We start from the raw sequence: 22172 nt of genomic DNA on the forward strand, positions 1-22172 counted from the left end.
TCCTGAAAGACATTCCTTAAAGTGAACATTTGAAATAAGCTGGAAAACTATGCAAGGGAGATTTTTTCCCCTTAACTCAATCACCACTTACTTTCACCCATACCAATGTGTCAAAGCTAAACAGTTCTTTAGACTCCAGGAAACTAAATCATTACTGACATTCCAAGCTAACTCCATTCTCCAATCTGTCAGTGCAAAGATGATGACTTTTAGCATCATCTTTTTCTTGAGACCCTTTTTTCTGTCAGACTGTTTACTCACGACTCAAAGCTTAATGTTTATGTTTGTTTTGTGCCTGCAGTGAATGGCACATTTGGGCACCTAATCAAATTACATGATGAGTGTGAATATTTTGAGAGGGAAACAAGAAGTGGCATACAGTAGACTCAATCTTAAATAGTATCCCAGAAAAAGAAGTGTATAAAACTTGACCAATGGATATACAGTGCCTTGCGAAAGTATTCGGCCCCCTTGAACTTTTCAACCTTTTGCCACATTTCAGGCTTCAAACATAAAGATATAAATTTTTTATTTTATGTGAAGAATCACCAACAAGTGGGACACAATTGTGAAGTGGAACGAAATCTATTGGATTTTTGAAACTTTTTTAACTAATAAAAAAATGAAAAGTGGGGCGTGCAAAATGATTCGGCCCCCTTGCGTTAATACTTTGTAGAGCCACCTTTTGCTGCGATTACAGCTGCAAGTCGCTTGGGGTATGTCTCTATCAGTTTTGCACATCGAGAGACTGAAATTCTTGCCCATTCTTCCTTGCAAAACAGCTCGAGCTCAGTGAGGTTGGATGGAGAGCGTTTGTGAACAGCAGTTTTCAGCTCTTTCCACAGATTCTCGATTGGATTCAGGTCTGGACTTTGACTTGGCCATTCAAACACCTGGATACGTTTATTTGTGAACCATTCCTTTGTAGATTTTGCTGTATATTGGGATCATTGTCTTGTTGGAAGATAAATCTCCGTCCCAGTTTCAGGTCTTTTGCAGACTCCAACAGGTTTTCATCCAGAATGGTCCTGTATTTGGCTGCATCCATCTTCCCCTCAATTTTAACCATCTTCCCTGTCCCTGCTGAAGAAAAGCAGGCCCAAACCATGATGCTGCCACCACCATGTTTGACAGTGGGGATGGTGTGTTGAGGGTGATGAGCTGTGTTGCTTTTACGCCAAACATATCGTTTTGCATTGTGGCCAAAAAGTTCGATTTTGGTTTCATCTGACCAGAGCACCTTCTTCCACATGTTTGGGGTGTCTCCCAGGTGGCTTGTGGCACTGTAATTCAATCTTTTAATGTAAAACCAGAAGAATAAGAACCTACAAAGTCCAGTTCTTTTTTTTGCCATCACTTACACTATTGTGATATCTTTCATGGGACAGGTACATGATAATACACCAGTAAATGTCTGATAAGAACACCTGATCTGTTGAGTGTGTTCAAAAGCATAAATATTATAAAATTCTTGACAAAGTGCTGAAAACAAAACTGCTGCTCAAATGCCTTAAAAAGACACAGCCTGCTGCAGTGTAAGTTAATTCAACAGAAAATATCAGCATAATCATAATTATACCAATTATATGCTGCAAATTTATGCTCCCTGTTAGGTACTTTCCAAAACTGATTGGTAATTCTATAAAAAACTAATCTAGCTCTTGTAATATTTATGGAGTTCTACCTTTACTCTTCACATTTGACTCATGCTTAAAAATACAGGCTGTAGCATGTTTAACATCTTACTGCTAGCGTTACCACTATGGCCAGCTTTAGGAAACTGGGAGAAGTACTATTCTTGAACTGCATTCAGAACAGACAAAAATACCAACTGTTACTAGAGTAGTAAGAGTTAAATAAAGTATATCAAGAGAACTACTTTAGGTGATTGATATTATCCCATTTTAAAGATAAATAAAAATCAGAAAGTTATCAAAGTATTTAGGCAGCTTAAAAAATGTCACAGATAAAATAACGTTGGTAAACTTTTACAAATTGTAACTGATATTAAGATATAGTATTTAATTTTAGTGTGTGGTGACATTTTGAAATACAGCAGTGCAGCCAAAGAAATCCAAAAGATCTCTTTTTAAACTCAAATATCACATGGTTTATTTGTCAATTTAATTACTTCTAAAACTGTGAAGCAATAAGTGAAATAGAAATGATTTATTTAGATGAGACTAACATGTTTTGATCTGCAGTGATTGATGTAAATACAAGCCAAGTCACACCTTATGTGTAATACAATTCACAACAGGGCCTTTTCAGAGAACATGAGGGATGGAAGCACACTTACAAATCATTCTATCAGTAACAAACATTGCGTACAGATATGAAACCAAGAGATTCTGCTTGAAAAGCAAACGTAGATTATTTCTGAAAAGAAGAAAAATGACTTTCAAAAAAAATGTTTGCACATGGCTCTGTGGTACAAAGAGGTTTTCACAGGTAACTACAGTCACGTGACTTCAAGACAACTTTAAGGTCAAAACCAAACCTGAACAGGTCCATAACAAATACAGTGGAGACAGTTCACGTCACACCTTTCACCCACTAACAAGTTGCAACTGCAGGGATTTACAGTTTTGAGACTGGTGTGTCAGTCTGCAACAATATAATTCAAAAGAACTGTTTTAAATGTTCAGTCTGCAAAACATCTGACAAATTTCACATTAAGAAGTGAATCATTTTAAAGACTGGTTAAGCAAAAAAAACCTACTGGAATATTTATTACAGCCTCAAGGACAGCAAAATAAAAACAAAAGTCTACAGACTACTGTGTATGGCAAAGTGCCACTATTAGACGTTCCACTACAAGTTAACTAGGGTCAGAGATCTATATGGATAATAAGCAACAAGAATATACCAAGTTTATTTACAGTATTTTTTGTTTTACTGTAAAGGAACTATATCTGAAAGAAAAAGGTTCTAGGTGCAAAATTAAGAACAAAAATTAAGCTGACAGCTGCTGTCTGAGATGAAAGAAAAGGACAAAGGAAGGAAGTTGGCTGTTTAAATGGGATGCCCTCAGTTATTAGAGAATAATCTGGCTTTAAATATACTGAAAAGGAAAAAACAAGGACACTATTGAATTTCTTTGCTACAAAGTCTTCTAGATTTTTATAAAAAACATGGTAAAGACATTCACTTTACACACGATTTAAGCAAGTACAATGCCATACAAGGGAAAAGGGGAAAACATTCCCTAAAGAGCTCCAATGGAATTATTCTTAAAAGTGTAATTCTGAATCTGCAGTTTCCTCAAGTTCAAGAACACTTGTAGCACTTGATTGATCAAGAAAGAAGGTAATTCGTTCAATTTAGGGAACACTAGACTGTGAGACCTGAAGGGGCCTTTAGGTTTCTATCCCACTTGTTCTCCAAATTGCTTAATTTTGAAAATAAAAATCACCTGTTAAATTCATCACAGGTATAATTAGTTCCAGACCTTTAAACACTGATTGGTTAATTTCTACCTATAAATCTTGCTGTATACTGTAGCTGCTGTCCAAGAATGGTCTACAGACCATCGTCCTAGAGTAAAAAGATTTCATCCCACATCTCCATGGTGTCTCATATATAAAGATAACATTTCATGTGTGCAATTATAATGGGAGTCTTCAGTTTCAATGGATTTTTCCAGCTGTGTGTCACTGTCCTAAGCATATGTTTTCTATCAACTGTAAAAACATTTTGTAATTTTAAGTCTGATGGAAGAGTAATATGAGCTATTCTGTTTAAAGAAAACAGAATCATCCATATCATCCATATTGATTAAGTTTTGATTATCAGACCAGGAAGTACAGTATGCCACACACCATACTTAAATTAGGATTGAATGGGTATTTTGATTGTCACTTGCCACAAATCACTTCAAAATGCTGAGATTTGATACAATTTACCTTTCAAATGTGATTTTTGATTAGGAAAGGTAATAAAACAATATACAGTAGACATACCTACAAACCAGACCTGGGTAGGTTTGACAACAAATTTGTATAGAAGAGAGCCTGTTAAGCCACCTGATAAAAAACAAAACAAAAGGAAATCCACAGGTAGTTATACATGGGTGACAACTATCATGCCTGTACTAATATTGCTAGAAAAAACAGACTATTGTTTGGCTGTAGATGAAAACCTTATGCAATTATTTGAGACGCAAATGTGTAATTATACAATGGTCGTAAGCGATGAAATTCTAGGATTAAATATCGTGATTAGGTGTCCAAAAGTTGTAGTATGGCTTTGTATTAATTTAAAAAATTTAAAAGACCTGGATATACCATGTGAAAATCCTTGTAGAAGTTTTAAGGTAATATTCTGGATCATAAAAAAAAGTAGATGCCGCAAAATAGTATTGCACTATGCTTTTATCCTACACCAACCTTCATAAACTAACCAATAACTGTTGGAAAATAATGTTTTTGTTTTGCTTTTAGCAGGAACGTTCCTAGAGAAACCTTCCCTTCTGGCCATGATTAAGTCTATAATGCAAAAGGAAATGTTTTTTGTTTTAAAACAATACCTAACTCCTAAGCAGCTATTCTAGTTAGCCAAACACTGAGAGGCATGCCTTTCCTTTAAAAGAAAACAATTTCAAACTGCAACGGTCACTCAAATCCAGCCAGTCCCGGAAGTGCTTTGCTGGACTTTTACCCCCAGCATGAGTGTGATCTACACTCACAGCCTTTCGTGGACTTAGAGCCAACTGCAGAACACATGCAGAAAGAAGGCTACTGATGGGCATAATCTAATACAAAATTAAACCTGGCATCAGATCTTTTTTTTTCCAGAAAGAAAATCCCAACATGAAAATGTGTAAGAGAGATTGTGCATCTGGCAAAGTGAAACTGACTTTTCACTTTTTTTTACTGTTTGTGCCTTCCTTCCTGATGAATGATTATTTTTCAGATCTTCTGGTTTTAGGATATCCTTTCTGGTGACCCTGAGTATCATACTGTATGTTTCATGAATGTAAAGAGTCACTCCTTTTCCAAGGATACAGATGACAATGAAATTCCACTCAACTCTTTAGTCAAATCTAGTTTATCACAATCTGTTTAGCACTGGACTACATCGTACATTGACATCAAACACAAATCAGTCTGTTGATTTCTGAAAGCAGGATTTTAATGCTGCCTCATTGTAGAGGGAACACATTTCCTACTTACTGAAACACTCAAGTATAATTTAAGTGATACATGATACAGTCTTCTAGGCCATAATCCATTTACTCGAATATATAAACATTTACTCTAGCAGATGTACATAAATTAACAATTCACACAAAAGAAAATGATTCAATGCAGTTATGTTTGACAAATGCCCATCATATCCACAAGGTTTTTGGAACATGCAGTACAACAGACTAAACCAAATTTGTTTACTCATTCAAACCTCAGAAATAAGCATGATTTCCATGGCACCTTTTCACAAACTAAAACAATTACATTATTCTACAGTAATTTTACACATCTACAAATCTGTCTTTTTCTTTAAAAAATGATACATAGTGGAGAAGGTGAGACAGTCCGAAATGCAAGATTTGGTGTACAAATAATTTCTACCTAAATGCGTAACAAAGAAAGAAAAAAAAATAAAAAAAACTCAACAACAACAGCAAGCACATAGAAATTTTGATACTGTTTAATTACATCATCCCCTGCTCACACCATGAGTCACAGTTTGTCACCTTATAGTTTGCAAAATACTCAACATACTCAGGTTTCTACATGACAGAACGCTGAGTAAAGACAGGAGAGTCTTTATGTTCTCAGAATCAGTCTGCGTTTTTTGAGATTGGCCTAAAATTGCTATGAATCACCAATGACTGCAAGCCAAATATCCTATTACAACTGGCACAGCTACCCTTAACAATTGCATACAGCAAATAAGCAATAAACAGAAGGCTGTCAGAATTCATTGCTTACTTTACCATATATATTTTGTTAATCAAAACTGAAATGAGAACTTGTACTCACCAAACCACCTAGAAATCCGTTTGTTTATACCATTCATGATGTTCCTATCCTCCCAAACACTTCTGACACCAACTATCTCAACCATGTCTGGCTTTAGAACAAGCCCCCAAGCCTTCTCCTTGCTTTTGTTCATTAGACTTGAGGATTTATATTCCAGAGAGAGGAAGGGGGTTGAAGAAAGGATTAACGCAAACTAAAACTATATCTGCGCATGAGCTCCCCGCCTTGAACTGACTAGCTACATTTCAGTTACACTACATGAGTGAGGTTGGGAAATCATTGCAGTGCAGTCACAGGTGAAGAGGGAGGAGGGGGGGTTCATCACCTGGCCTCACTATACAGCCGCACACAGAAACACGCCCCTGTAAGGAAGCACTGAAAGGAAAAAAAAACAAAACGTCATCCTGCGTTAAGAGCAGGAAAATAAAGAGAAAAAAAATCCCCACCCAGACATGAGGAGAGGCCAGGGAGCAGCAGTGGTATGTGCTGTGGGGAAATGCTATCTCCAAACAACGTTTGTGGGGATTTTACAGCCACTACAGGCACAGAGGAATGACGGATACTCTACCACTTTAGCGTCTGTTTATGTAATGTGGTAAGGGTCCCATGTAACTGTAATGGTAATGTAAACTTAAATATTTACATTTTCCAGCACATTTTGCACTGTGTAAGCATTTGGTGTTTTCCTGCAAATAAGAAAAAAAACATCTATAGTGTTAACATATACAGCCTAGTTAACCTACATCACAGTCTAACAAAACATGTAAAGTATACATAAATGTCTTACAATCACAGTATTGGTCAAGGACATTAGAGTTAAACAGACTTAAAACTTGTGCAAATAACATGTCAAGGGCATGGCTTATCCCCTGCTGTTAAATGAGTGTGTGACAATGCAATTTCAGTGGTACTTAACATGTTGCCAGTTAGTGAAATAGATGGTACAGAAATTCCAGGGTAAAATACTGTATGTAATAGAAAGTGAGGTCCAAGGAAGAAGGGCTTATGTGGAAAAATGCTCCCTTTTCAGTATTATGATTTTACATTTTATCCCATAATGAACTATAATACATTTTAAAAAAATGGAAAAACGTTTCGAGATTGAGGTCTTCTAGCCTACTTCCAGGTGTGCCACATTCAAAACTGATACTCAAACACACTGAACAAACACCTGGAAATTGCATGGCTGGAAAAACAGACCAGAACTAAAGGCAATGTATTTCAAATATAATGGCATATTTTGGGGCTGATGTTAAATGCCTTTCAATTCAGATCTTTAAGCAAACGTAAATCTTTAAGTGACAATTAAAGGTTATTGAAATTTTATTGTGCTTGCTGGTTATAACACATGCTGTTGCCTTATGTACCTACATAACTTGGTAATCCCTGTATTTTACCTTGTATTAGGGCATCTGCAAAGAAAACTAATGTAAACTGATCGAGTTGTCAATGAATTACTTACAATCAAATCATACAGACTAATAAAGTGGAAAGTCTGCTGTTTGTACATCCCCATTATTTAACATTTATACAGCAGTGTAATTTGAGGAATTAAGAATTTGAGACATGGGATAAAACCTCCTATTACAATTGTAGATTTACTGAGGCACTGGAAATACACAGCTTTTAACATTTTGGTTTGCTCTTCTTATTCAACTTTTTGCCAATTGGATTTGACTGTAGCACACTGTTTGTTGTGGCATTATGGTACTTCGGTAAAACATAAATGTCTGTTTCAGCTGGTTAAGGCTTACTATAGTAAGGTAACTTTCTGCCAAATAACAGAGGTTGTTTACGGATAAAAAACAGCAAAAAAAACTATTTTCACTCCCCTCAGGAAAACTACCACATTTGCATACAATTCAAGGGCAAACTCTGGATCCCTAAGCAACTGACTCATGAATAAATCAAGAACAACACAGGTAAAATAAATGTTGGTGACTTCCAGAGCAAGAGTGTATGGAGTATGGGACAAACGTGAGTGGAGCCAGTGAGGAATATTTTAACCAGATCTTTTTGAATTCCTGACTTATTTCACTGCAATCTGTCTCCAAAGATTTCTAAAAGCAGTTCCTTCTTGTGCTGTTTCTCTATTGATTCTGCCACTCCAGATAGAAGTCGTTCCTTAGTAATGTCTCCTCTTGAAAATTAATCATTCTAAGCAGACTACATAAAGCTCTACAAGAGTGTAATCAGTCCATAGCAAGATATTTAATTCTCTGTAAAAACAGACCCAAATGAAAAATAAAATCTGCTTTTTTTGTTTTTGACAGTGCCTTAATATAATTTATTTCTCAGATATTAAGAAGTGTCTGTGAGAAAACCAAATTAATGATTAATCATGTCTGTGTAGTAAAAGAGTGGCAATCTTCATTTCCATTGCAAACATTTATTTGAATGCCTCACATTGAAGAACGATACCATCTGTAAACCACAGTGTGAAGGAGATGTTGAATGTCAAGGAATCAAATGCTACAAAACATACTCTCTTAAGATTCTATGGTTTTAGATATTAAGACCTTCAACTTGTCCTCGCCAAATCCTAACAGTAGATGTATCTAACCATATGGGACAAATAACGGAAGCAAATTTTGACAGTGAGATACTGATAAATTCTGACAGAAGTGTTTACTTCAAGATATTGCTGCTAAATGGGGTTCCAGGCATTACTGAACTGAATACTTTTATACTTGAGGCAAGTAAATGCTGACTGGACTGATTTTTTTGTTTAATAAATAATTAAGTAAAATTTGTGTAAAATACAATATGTACAACCATAGAATTGTAAGGGGCTGTACTTTCTTTTAATAAAGTTGGGCTGATTTGCCAGGGTCCACTGTCTCTAGAATTTTATGTGAGCTCAAACATAACACACCTGTTGTACCTACAGACTGAAAACTCATGAGCTATGACAACATAACCTAAAATGGCAGAATACAACATGAGTACAGCCTAAAAAAAACTGCAACTAATATGTAAGATTTCCTCAACAATAGAAATACGTGTTTCGATGAGCATAGTTTAAAGTCCTTCAGAATTTGAAGAATAAAGACAAGCTTATCTACACAGTAGAAGCACCAAGTGGAGATATAAATTTTGAAATACTCGAATCCTGCTAATCTTTAACGTAATTAAGAAGAACTGTTTTGCTGTATAAGGAGTTTGTTATCAAGCAGAAATCACAAAAATTGTGTTAAATTGATAGATTATTCATAAAGAGAAGTACGATGAAAGTTCAGAGCAAAACAGGAAGTCTGTGTGTTGTAATCTTCTATCTCCAGTTTGTCAAAACATGTTATAGCAATAAAGAGTCAACTACTGTTGACAGGAAATGGGTTAGTGATTCTGTATTCAGATAGAGCATGAACAAGTCAAGCAGAGCCCCATTAATCATGTGGCTTCCCTCTCCAGAGGTGTTCAGGAAGAATTGCAAAGCAACGACTGCCATCAGGCAAACTCAAAAACAATCATACCACAGCATGCAAAGCAATCATGTAAAACCTTTCCCAAAAGGTCTGATTAAAAAAGACTGTCAAAGCTCACATCATCCTGCTGGATTTTCTAAAAAAAAAAACCTGTTTTTTTTTTTTAAACAGTACATCAACTGATGCAATCTGATTCACTCCCAGGTGCAGAAAAAAAAGGTGCCATTAATAATGGCAAAGCTTCTGGCCCGAATGTCACGGATAATGTTAATAACATATTTCTGTTGAGTGTCAAATGAAATGAGACACTGAAAAAGGTGAATACTACATCTTTAAAGACAATCGTAATCTTAAAACAGGATACACTTTCTTGGTAAGCATTCAAACCTGACTTGATTTATATTTTCATCTGTTTTCTTTGTTTTATAGTAGTGCTTGTAAATGGCTTCAATTTTCGTTTAGCCATTACAAAAATCCCAAACTACAGATTTCATGTTGTCTCAAATCTTGCTGTCTCATAAACTGACTCGTTTTCAATAAGCTGCACTGGCTCAAGTTACTAAACAAATTTGGCACTAGATTAGACACAGCATTTGGACGGCCATGGTGTAGAAATCTCACAAGTCAAGCCTTTCTTGCAAACAAGCACAGCATTATCACTGAATTGAAATTGAAATCTGAAGATGCTTTTTATGTGTATTACACACAAGCACATACGTGTACCACATTTTGAAAAATCCACAGATACAGATACATAGGAAGTACAGATTAGACTTAAATGAAAGGCAGTTTTTAAAAAACTCTTCAAAAATAAACAAAGAAGTGCCTTCAAGTCCATATTACAGTTAGGCGTCTGATTTAACTTTGGGACTTTGGGTTTGGAGATGTGAGCAAAACTTTATGTAAGCATCTGCAAATGATTAGAAACATATCACAGGTCTCCAAGGAGTGCAAAAGCTTTCATTGACCTGCCAGGAGTAGAGCTATCCAGATCCATCAGCTGCTGTCTGTAATTTTTCTTGCATATCTGAACAACACAGTGGCATAGTATTGGCTAGCTTAACTGCAATTTATCAGTATACAACTGGATCATTCCTAAGCCTTCATTGACTATGCAACCACTGTAAGACAGGCATTAGAAACACCAGGCAATTAGAATGAAATCAACCACATTCCTTAAAACCCAATCTGGCATTTAAGGTTAGGAACTGAAGCAAGTATGTGTGCCAAAAATCATGGAATGTCTGGGTATTCCAGAAAAACAATGGTTGAAGGATTTGGAAGAGTGAAAAAGTGCTGGAATAGATTTTGTTTACGAAGTACGTAAATATACATGCACTGATGCTCAGAATTAAACCATCACCACAAGAACCAGAGACATTGCAGACATCAATTGAAACAGCTTTGTTTTAGATACATCTGACTTTATAATGAATGAAAATTTGAACTGATTACCGTTTAAAGATAAAATGTTTTTCAATATACTAGCCAACATCCTGGCAGGGTTTAATTTCAAATTATATTTTCATTCTGGCAGTCAATCAAAACAATGTTTTTCCAGTTATTCTCCTAATATGGCATGGTTACTTTGTCACCTTGAAAACCATAATAATATACAATAAGCAATGAGCTTTCTCCAACATCTTATGCACTTCTCAGCTCCCATGATGATTATTACTGTCAGCTGTATCAACATTCCTTTAAATGTGTTGGTTTGCTAAAAATATTTTAACTTTAAAACACTTAAGAAATGTTTTGTTTCAAGTTGTTGACACCCTTGTGCAAACATGCATTTCATGGTTTCTTGAAATAGTTATATGGAATTGTAAAACTGGAAAGTTATTCCTCAGATCCTACAGAATATAATGCCCATGTCACTGGTCAAGAAAACAATTTACACAGTTGCTTTTTGTATGGGTCTAGAACAGCTTAGAGCAGTGCATTATAAGAACAATTAGATGACCCAAAACCCTCATAAAGCTTGAATGCATCCAGAGATGGCCCTATGCAGGTTTGTTGTGTTGGCCTGGAAACAGAAGTACATTGTTTGTTTTTTTTCCAATTTTGTGCTTTGGAAAAAAAAGTATTCATTTCAAGGTGGTGAATGTGAAGTCAGCTGGCACTTAGACTAAATGAGAAGCTATGAAATCACAGTTTAAACCTAAGCCTTTTAGCTCTGTTCCATGGAATGCAGTGCCAGAATTATAAAAATGATAAAGATGCTGCCCATTGGTAGTACCTAAGGTCTGAGCTCATAACAAATACCCCAATCAGTACAGCTAAACTCGAGATACAGGTGACATATTTCACTATTTAGTTTACATACTGTATTACCAGGTTCACTACAGTTGAGTTACTTGATTACTTTTTAAGCTTCAGTGAAAGTTTCTTACCGGTCTGCAGTCCAGGCTCAATCAAAACTTCACCTCACTCAAAATGTGATGTAACTGCAGACTTTAAACCCAACCCTTGAGAGCAGCTTTCTGTTTCCTTTAGGCTTCTTTTATTCAGTGGAAAGCCACAGGAGTAATCAAGGAGTAGGCTCAGAATGTCTCACTTTGGAATTTATCCTGGTGTAAAGTGAATTACAGATATTCGTTTCCAGGTCTAGAGTGAAATACAGATTTTCACATCCAACATCCTAATACCCCTGGGATCAGTGTGGAACTGGCCTGGCACATACTAGTTCTGGATAAATAGCTAAGTAACATGTCATTAAAGGACGACTGACAGCTCAGGTTCCTGTAGGGAACCTCTCTGATTGGAGGGGGACTGCAAGGTGTGGTTAAACTAGAGATGAGACAGTCAGAGCCAAGAGCAAACAATACACTGCCAGTGCAGGTTGCCATTTCTGTAAAACTTAAGTGCAGAAATAGTAAAACAAACTTGGATCGGCTTGCGGTCTGAGCATGGATTTTGTCTAGATGACCAGGTTGCTTCAAAATGTCTTCACAAATTTCATGGTGTGACAGTAAAAAAACTGAAGACGAATCATAAGATCTAAAAATTGTGTTTAGCCAGGCTATGGAATATGTGTTTACATATAGACAAAATAAGCAGGATGTGACCACTTTCCACGGAATTCCCCTAGAAAGCTGAAGAAATCCATCCTCCTTAACCCAGTGCAAATTGATACACTTTGTTGACGAGCCCGTCTTTGGTGTTTGGGTTCCTTCGAGCACTGATTGATGCCTTTCAGATGTAACACATTCTAATTAGATTTTTCCATCATCATTCAACTAGGAAAGTTTTAACCAGTTTAGGCCTCATATCCTTGTTCTCAGCTCTCTGAGAATTTGCCTCAAGCATTATTGTTACGAAACAATAATTTTTTAGGATTTAAAAAATAAATTACACAACCAATAAAAAGATGATTTGGTCCACTGGCTAACACTACTTATATAAAAAATGAAATGCTCCAGATAGTGATGCTGGTGAGTCAAGATTTAAGCATTTTACCACATCAATAACACTAAAGCTTATCGAAGAAGGAAGAGCTAGAAAAGATGATAAAATATTTCTGTACTATGGCAGATGTTTACAGTAACTGAGTGTGCTCTCTCAGCACCATCCAGGACTTGTGAAAGATGGCAGAAACAGAGGATGCAAGCTGGTTAGAACCAGTATTGATCTTGTATTGCCTTATGATGAAAATGTTACTTGGCAGAGAATTCCAGTTAGTAAAAGGCCAGATTGTAAAAATTGTATTGTTATCTTAAGACAACAGAACAGGAGCAGGTAACCTTAGACTACAAGTTAAGGTGGGACTTCCTCTAACAATCCACAATGATAAAATCCACAATGAGACGCATACAGTTTAGGATTTTAAAACTGTTTATGTGATCTTGCAACAGGGAACTGAATTCTGAAAGAACAGTTCATTTCATCAACCTAACAGATTAATTAATCCCTGTCATTACTTAGACACATTATTTACAGTGCCTTGCGAAAGTATTCGGCCCCCTTGAACTTTTCAACCTTTTGCCACATTTCAGGCTTCAAACATAAAGATATAAATTTTTTATTTTATGTGAAGAATCACCAACAAGTGGGACACAATTGTGAAGTGGAACGAAATCTATTGGATTTTTGAAACTTTTTTAACTAATAAAAAAATGAAAAGTGGGGCGTGCAAAATTATTCGGCCCCTTTACTTTCAGTGCAGCAAACTCACTCCAGAAGTTCAGCGAGGATCTCTGAATGATCCAATGTTGTCCTAAATGACTGATGGTGATAAATAGAATCCACCTGTGTGTAATCAAGTCTCTGTATAAATGCACCTGCTCTGTGGTAGTCTCAAGGTTCTGTTGAAAGCGCAGAGAGCATCATGAAGACCAAGGAACACACCAGGCAGGTCCGTAATACTGTTGTGGAGAAGTTTAAAGCCGGATTTGGATACAAAAAGATTTCCCAAGCTTCAAACATCCCAAGGAGCACTGTGCAAGCGATCATCTTGAAATGGAAGGAGTATCAGACCACTGCAAATCTACCAAGACCTGGCCGTCCCTCTAAACTTTCAGCTCAGACAAGGAGAAGACTGATCAGAGATGCAGCTAAGAGGCCCATGATCACTCTGGATGAACTGCAGAGAACTACAGCTGAGGTGGGAGAGTCTGTCCATAGGACAACAATCAGTCTTACACTGCACAAATCTGGCCTTTATGGAAGAGTGGCAAGAAGAAAGCCATTTCTCAAAGATATCCATAAAAAGTCTCGTCTAAAGTTTGCCACAAGCCACCTGGGAGACACCCCAAACATGTGGAAGAAGGTGCTCTGGTCAGATGAAACCAAAATCGAACTTTTTGGCCACAATGCAAAACGATATGTTTGGCGTAAAAGCAACACAGCTCATCACCCTCAACACACCATCCCCACTGTCAAACATGGTGGTGGCAGCATCATGGTTTGGGCCTGCTTTTCTTCAGCAGGGACAGGGAAGATGGTTAAAATTGAGGGGAAGATGGATGCAGCCAAATACAGGACCATTCTGGATGAAAACCTGTTGGAGTCTGCAAAAGACCTGAAACTGGGACGGAGATTTATCTTCCAACAAGACAATGATCCCAAACATACAGCAAAATCTACAAAGGAATGGTTCACAAATAAACGTATCCAGGTGTTTGAATGGCCAAGTCAAAGTCCAGACCTGAATCCAATCGAGAATCTGTGGAAAGAGCTGAAAACTGCTGTTCACAAACGCTCTCCATCCAACCTCACTGAGCTCGAGCTGTTTTGCAAGGAAGAATGGGCAAGAATTTCAGTCTCTCGATGTGCATAACTGATAGAGACATACCCCAAGCGACTTGCAGCTGTAATCGCAGCAAAAGGTGGCTCTACAAAGTATTAACGCAAGGGGGCCGAATAATTTTGCACGCCCCACTTTTCATTTTTTTATTAGTTAAAAAAGTTTCAAAAATCCAATAGATTTCGTTCCACTTCACAATTGTGTCCCACTTGTTGGTGATTCTTCACATAAAATAAAAAATTTATATCTTTATGTTTGAAGCCTGAAATGTGGCAAAAGGTTGAAAAGTTCAAGGGGGCCGAATACTTTCGCAAGGCACTGTACATGTGAAACCTGTTAAAACCCTATATGGGACAATGGGAACAGAAACAGGAAATTCCAGAAACATTTAATCTCCATTGATGTATTGTCATTTTTTTATTTATAAGTGTAGCCTGATAGGGAGCCAAGTACTATATGTGCTTGTGCTAAAGGGGATTAAGTTCTATTCTCCTCTACCCCACTGGATCAACCAAGACAAAACCATACCAGGTCTCAGTGAGGAGTAATAAACAAACAGTGATATTTCACTTAGGATGTCATCACATATTTTCAATTAGTGGTACTGGAATAATGTGGGAAGGAAAGGGAAAACTCTTTATCTTCTAGCTTAGTTCCTTTCTATTTCAAAGCCCTACTTATGGAATTCCGAAAACAAATACCATGTATTTCTTACATTATTCTTCATTTCATGTAATATTCAGATAAATACAATATCTGACAGAAGCCTGTATTTACTGGCAGTGGTCAGCCCACAAGGCATTCCTCACCCATGGCAGAAATTGTTGTGTGTGGGCTCCAGCTGGAAAAGAAAACTATTTAAATTGTGCAGTCTTCAATTCATTTGGAAAAGGAAAACATATTGAAAAAGGAGGGCATAAACCAACCTCCTCTGAAAAGAGAATACAATTGATGAATGCTTCAGGATATTTCTAACTTAATAGTAATCATTCATATTAGATTTTTAACAATTTATTATAAGAAAATGCTGACAATTTCAAAGAGAAACTGGACAAACTAGGACTTGGAATGATCAATTTCTATAGTAGGTACTGTATAATGAGATCAGGAGGAGTGCGTAGGTTAAGATGCGTCATGTAACTCTTATCAAGCTACTGCAACTCCTTCTGGAAAAAAAAGGTCTCTCATGTCAGTCTGTAGGAGGTTAGACTGTGATTACATTTACAGTATTGCTTGAAAAAATGATCTAGGCATCAGAACATGGTGATATACTGCAGGGAGGTTAAACTTGGCTACACAAACTGGAAAAAGGAAAAAAAATCAAACCGATATAAACACCTGTATATATATATAAAATTAAACAAATATTTTAATAAAAATATGAACATCAAGGAAAAAAAAATCAAACCAATATAAACACCTGTATATATATATAAAATTAAACAAATATTTTTATAAAAATATGAACATCAAGGAATTTGTGTATTCTGTTTTCCCCAGTTCCTCCGTTTTTTTTATCTCATGGGTGATTTACTCTTCTGCGCTCTCACAAATATATGGATCTGATCATTTGCAAGAGCATTTGTTTATCTTACAGGCCATCTTTGTGCCTCCACTGGCAGAATTATAATAGACGTTTTGTCCTGAAGTCACAAGGGCTTGCTTTGGTGCTCATGCACCACATTAAATACAAAGGATTTCTAATTAATAAGCCCTGGAACAAATCAATAAAATGGTCAAACACACAAAATACTGAAAAGGGGCATCTACACTACCTCTACTTTTATATCCTTTTATGCAATTACCCACAATTTATATTTTAGTTATTGCCCCTAAATAAACACAAATTTTATTTTTAAATAAGAGTTGCAATTGCAACTTGTTGTAATTATATTTTGAATTACAGTAATCAATAAACTGAAACACATTTTGTGATTAGGCACTATAATAACATAATCACTAGATTATCACTATAAACACTATTTTCAAGACTGGCAATTGACAGGAACCATGCCAAGCATTTTGCCACCCCGGTGTCCTGGCCAAATTTCCCATTGGCCCTTACCAATCATGGCCTCCTAATAATCCCCCTCTATGAATTGGCTACATTACTCTGCTCTCCTCCCCACTGATAGCTGATCAGCGTTCTGGCGCACTATGGCTGCCGTCGCATCATCCAGGTGGATGCTGCACATTGGTGGTGGTGGAGGCGAGTCCCCATTACCTGTAAAGCGCTTTGAGTGGAGTGTCCAGAAAAGCGCTATATAAGTGTAAGCAATTATTATTATAATTATTATTATAAGCAAACTATATCCCCTACACTGATAACTCAAACATTACTTTATGCAGTTCTGAATAGTATATAATGGTAAGCAACATTACAGTAAAAGTTCATAAGAGAGATGTATTAGTAGCCCATAAGGTGACACCGTTGGACTGCTTTTTTTTCCTACCTCAATATGAAAAATCAGGCTTTTGAAACAATATATTATACCAGTTAGAGTTCAGTGGCGGATTGGTCTTTTTTGCCTTGAGATCCCAACTCTCCTTCCAAGACCTGTCATCTAGAAATTTTTCACTTCAGATTGTTTTAAAATTTGACACATCTTTCAATCACAAGTGAAGCCCTTTATAGTGGATTTTTATTGATTAAAAGGGACAAAAAATCTGTTTTTCCTTCAGAAGCCTTCTCTTTTTTGATTCTCTGTGTCTAAAAATAGGAATGACCATATAAAAGGTAATTCCGCATGTTTCAGCTTCAGATCCCTCATTTCCTTCTCTTTTCTGTTCTTTAGTATGGAATTAACCTTTACTCGTTTTATTGCAGCCAATGTCCACTACCACAGCTTCCCAGCTGAACAGCTTTAATATACCAATATTACAGACCATACATTGAATTGACTGTGCGCATTTCTAGATTCTTACATCTGGAATATGGAAGTACAGTACTGTATCTTCAACAATTTACTGTAAGCTGTTACCTTTTCATTCAAATCAAAAACTGATTTAGATCCATATCACAATGGGTTATCCTTTACAGAAGGGCTTTGTTAATTTTGTTTGCTTGAGGTATTATACTTGACTGCGAGACTTTAATTCCACCAAGTGCAATTCCAAAACTCCTTCTAATTCTCAGAATTCCCAGTCTTTGTCAACAACTCTGTAGGCAGCTGTGTAAAAACAGTGTCATCAAGTGATCTCCCATCGATATTGCTTTGCAATTCTTCTTGAATTCAGCATCTGCTTATCAGTAAAGTTCCTTCAGGGGGATAGACATCAGGTACCTGACAACACAAATGGGACTTATTTTTCTCCTGACACCTTTCTGTCTGACACCATTGTTGCCCAAACTAGAATTTCAGGAGTGTTGGATATGCTTGGATGAAGTCTTTTATTGCATACATAAGTAGCCTGATTGTACATTACATTGCCTCTCAGCACCTCAAGGTGACAGTGATAAATGCTCAAGGAGTGCCCGCTGAGTAATGATTAGCTCTGTGCTAACATTTTCTGTTAATGTTCTACTGCAAGCTTTTTGGTTTAAAGGGATTTTCAATAGCAGTCAAACAACAGTTGAATCTTGAGCATCAAATTACTATTTTCTTTCAAAAAATTTGAATGGGCTGTCTCACAAAGAGATTAGTATATTTAGAGTCAGCATTTGATATTTACAAATGCTCATTTAGATTTGAATAACAGCAGGCTGGAAATTTTTATAGGTTTTGTCTGTGCAGGCAGTGTGGCTATTTCAGAGTAAAAAAAAAAAGACTAAAGTTAAAGAACTACTAAGATCTCTTTTAATAGCAGTAAAGCATTTATTATATACTGTATACAATTCAATATAACTTTTAGAGTACTACAGTTAAAGTGCAGCATTTTTTTTAACTATCTCTTGTTTTCAAAATGTTTACTCGGTGGGTGTTAAAAGTAAAATCACTTCATTCAAAATGTGCAAGGATAAAAACCATTTACTTTTATCATTAGAAAAAAAACGAATAAGATTTTGGGGATCAACAGGGGACATCACTTGACACTGAAAATGTCACAGTGAATGAACAGATATTAAATATTAAATTCTGTGTATTGAATTCAGGGAAGCTTTCAAAATGCAGGCTTGATGAAAACCATCACTGTCACTCTTTCAGATAATAACTGGACCTCGTTGAAGACTTTGAAACATCTGTCACCAAATATGTACAGTAAATAAATCAATCCAAAATCTAGAAGAGAACACATATTAATATATGCAAAAAAACGTATACTGTAAGTAGGTAATAATAAGATAAGGAGCTTCTACATGTGCATGAATTACATTTTACTGACTGAACAGCCTTGGTTGCGATGTGGAAATTAGCACAGCACGCGTTTGGCCTCCAAAAGGGTAAGCTGAAGAAAAGCAGGTAGAGACCATAGATAGCTGACTTTCTAATTTCACTCTACTTAACAGTATTGCTTATGACTCAGTGACATACCTGACATAACCTGACACACTCTTCTGGGAGCTCAATAAGCCAAATCTGGACAGAATTTATTTATGTAAAATGGTTAACTGGAATTCTTAGGAAGAAATAGTTTAAAAATGTAGATGTTAAAAAAATCAGTGACTAATAAGTTAACTGGATGCTTTCAAAACTGGTAGAATATACAGTAGAACATAAGCAAGGCTTCAGATGAAAAGAATGCATTAGGCCCACAACTTCATCCAGCCATATTTTCAAAGAAATCATGACAACGGTCTCAACAAAATTGGTTGGGTAACTTGTTCCAAGCCCCCACAACCCTTGGAATAAAACATGCCTCCTGTTCTACACTAGCAGATAGTTTGCATTTGTGTTCTTTAGTTTGTATTTCACTAATGATTCTGAAGAAGACCATTACTAGTTAGTTAATGCAGGGAACCAATGTGTTACTCCTCTAACAATCAGACAAGAGATTTTCAGGCTTTTGCTATAACACCTTTTGGCACTATTTCTTCAAAAAGAAACAGTGTTCATAACATTTCAAACATTACAGTTACATTAGATAGATTAGACTTTATTGATTCCGAAGGGAAATTGATGTGTTACAGCAGTCCAGCCCAAGACAAGCAAAACCAGACATCAGAATAGACAAAAAATTATACAAAATAAATATAAAATAAATAAAAAAATACATAGGTGTGTGCAAAATATGAAGATCATAGTCACTGTAAAAACAATAAAATATGTGCAAAATGTGCATAGGTTTATACAGATTGATTGTCCAAAAAGTACAATGGAGCAACATGCTGTCCATAGACGAGCAAATGAAGGGCTAACAGTCCTAGCCTAGGGCAGCGTTATACACCCTGACAGCCACCGGGAGGAAAGACCTGCGGAAACGTTCCCTTGAACACCGTAGCTGGAGCAGTCCATTGCTAAAAGTGCTCCGCTGCTGTGTAACAGTCCCATGTAGCGAATGTGAGGTGTTGTTCATGATGGCTGTGAGCTTGGTCAGCATTCTCCTCTCAGCCACCACCTCCAGGGGGTCAAGGCTCAACCCCAACACAGAGCCAGCCTTCTCGATGAGTTTATTGAGCCTATTTGCATCTCTTGTCATGATGCTGCCGCCCCAGCAAACAACAGTGTAGAAGATGGCCGCTGCCACCACTGATTCATAAAAAATGTGTAGCAGTGTTCCACACACACCAAAGGACCTGAGCCTCCTAAGAAAATAGAGTCGGCTCTGACCTTTCTTGTACAGGGCGTCAGTGTTAACAGACTACTCCATCTTATCATCCAGGTGTACAGGCTTTACAGGCATTACAGGCTTGCAAAACATAGTTTGTCAGTTGTTATGAGATTTACAATTACTTTATAGGCACAACTGTAAAAAAAAACAGCAAGCTGCTTTACTGTAGTGTCAAAAACTACCAGAATGAATACCGTTTTCAAAAACACAAAGTTACTCATGAACTCTACGGTCCTGGGGCTTAAAGATCAAATGATCACCTACAAAGTTAGAAAATTATTTAAGTCTCATTTCTTTGCACATCCCATATTGTTTGTGTTGTTTGTAATTATTTATTGAAATGCTAACCTCCCAATGTCCGCTTGGAATGAATAGCCCATGAATTACACAGTATCTAGGTTTCAGTAGTCTTATTTTTACAGCAACACACCTCCCTTTACAATTTTTAAATGAATATTGTCCGGATGTCTCATTCAACAGCTACATACAGTTAGAAAAGTGACAGAATTGCAATGATTTAGAAAAACATTCAGCTGCTAGGATGGTAAGTGAAAAGCACCTCATGTTATTTCATATTGTGCAGACCGCTATTGCTTATAATTAACAGCCCAACTATTTTTAACAGAATCAAAGCTAAGTTGAACAGGATGCCAAAAAATAAAACACAGTTAACATGGGACATAGAAAACACTTTACTCACAAAATGGAAAGAGTGAAAGAGCAGTTTAAAACTCCCCAGTTAATTACTTCCAATACAATGTTACTTAAAAAAGCTTTGTTGCAGATTTACAGTATAAATTACTCAGAGAATTGTCATTTGGATAATTAAAATGTGCACAATAAGTGAAAATGTTGCAAAAACAAGGAAAGACAAGTATATTGCTTTTACTGGTATTTTCATACACAGTGATACTGAAGCACACTATTCAAGCACCATTGGAAATCTGTTTTGTTCCACATTAAGTGTTTAGTTAGTACAGTAAGCTACTTCACTATAAGTGAAATAGCTAGCTGCACGTTATATTAGCCCCTTGTCTTTACCAGGAGAGACATGAAGTCTTAATATCACTGTAAATCCTGTGGAAGAAGTTATTATAATTGGAACAGTGTTTAGTCTGAAAACTGTCAGATACTCCCATACTCCTCTGTTATTTTCAACGTAAATTAAACTAATCTCAGCACACTGAAGACAGCCAAAAAGGAGAGTGGGGGGGGTTGGTCTACCGAGATACATACTGCATGACTTCATCTGCCAGCCAAGCATAGACCAGGGCACTATAATCAGTACAAAGAAAGCTCTCTATTCTTATACCATGTAACTGGACTATTGAGAAGAAAAAGACAGCTTTATTTTCCCATAGTCCAATCAGCAGTCACTAGCACCAGACCATCATGTAAAAAAGCATTTCATCATAAAGTGCAGCAGGAAACATTTCCTAATCATTGTGAGAGAAAAAGTTTCCTCTTCATGAAGAAAAAAAAATACCTGATGAATTTACATAACTAGATTCCAACACCTTAATCAGTACAAATGTCCCATGTTTATTGTCATAGGTCATATGTTCATGTTTGCATTGCTATCAGGAACGTTCCCTGAATTAACATGTATTTACTTTTGGATCACCATTAAAGAAACAAGGTGTTGTGCTCTAGTCAGCGTAAGCTTGCACCACATCACAAAAACCATAGTCAAGCAGATTGTATTCCCAGTCAAAGTAGCTCTTTTCATTTTCAAACTTTAATTTTATTGTGCTGTAACACTTCAATATTCTGTATAGGTTTTCGATACCTTTCATCCAGTAATACAAC

The 22172-nt window shown here is 36.5% G+C and overlaps 1 protein-coding gene across 10 annotated transcripts in view; it reads right to left on the minus strand.

Annotated features, from left to right (window-relative positions):
• Positions 1-22172, minus strand: part of LOC148653465 (pleckstrin homology domain-containing family G member 3) — a 109773-nt gene that overhangs the window by 51487 nt on the left and 36114 nt on the right. For 3 of the 10 annotated variants that reach the window (XM_088648497.1, XM_088648498.1, XM_088648504.1), the window contains one exon: positions 3963-4025. The exons of 4 other annotated variants lie outside the window; for them this stretch is intronic. In XM_088648497.1, the coding sequence (XP_088504623.1) occupies positions 3963-4025 (63 nt within the window). Of the gene's footprint in view, positions 1-3962; positions 4026-5984; positions 6259-22172 lie in introns of those variants that run through there. 3 more of the 10 variants (XM_088648505.1, XM_088648495.1, XM_088648496.1) reach the window with 2 other exon arrangements.

The sequence above is a fragment of the Lepisosteus platostomus genome, chromosome 10 (assembly GCF_059453375.1).
Source record: "Lepisosteus platostomus isolate fLepPlt1 chromosome 10, fLepPlt1.hap1, whole genome shotgun sequence".
In the NCBI taxonomy this organism is placed as follows: Eukaryota; Metazoa; Chordata; class Actinopteri; order Semionotiformes; family Lepisosteidae; genus Lepisosteus; species Lepisosteus platostomus.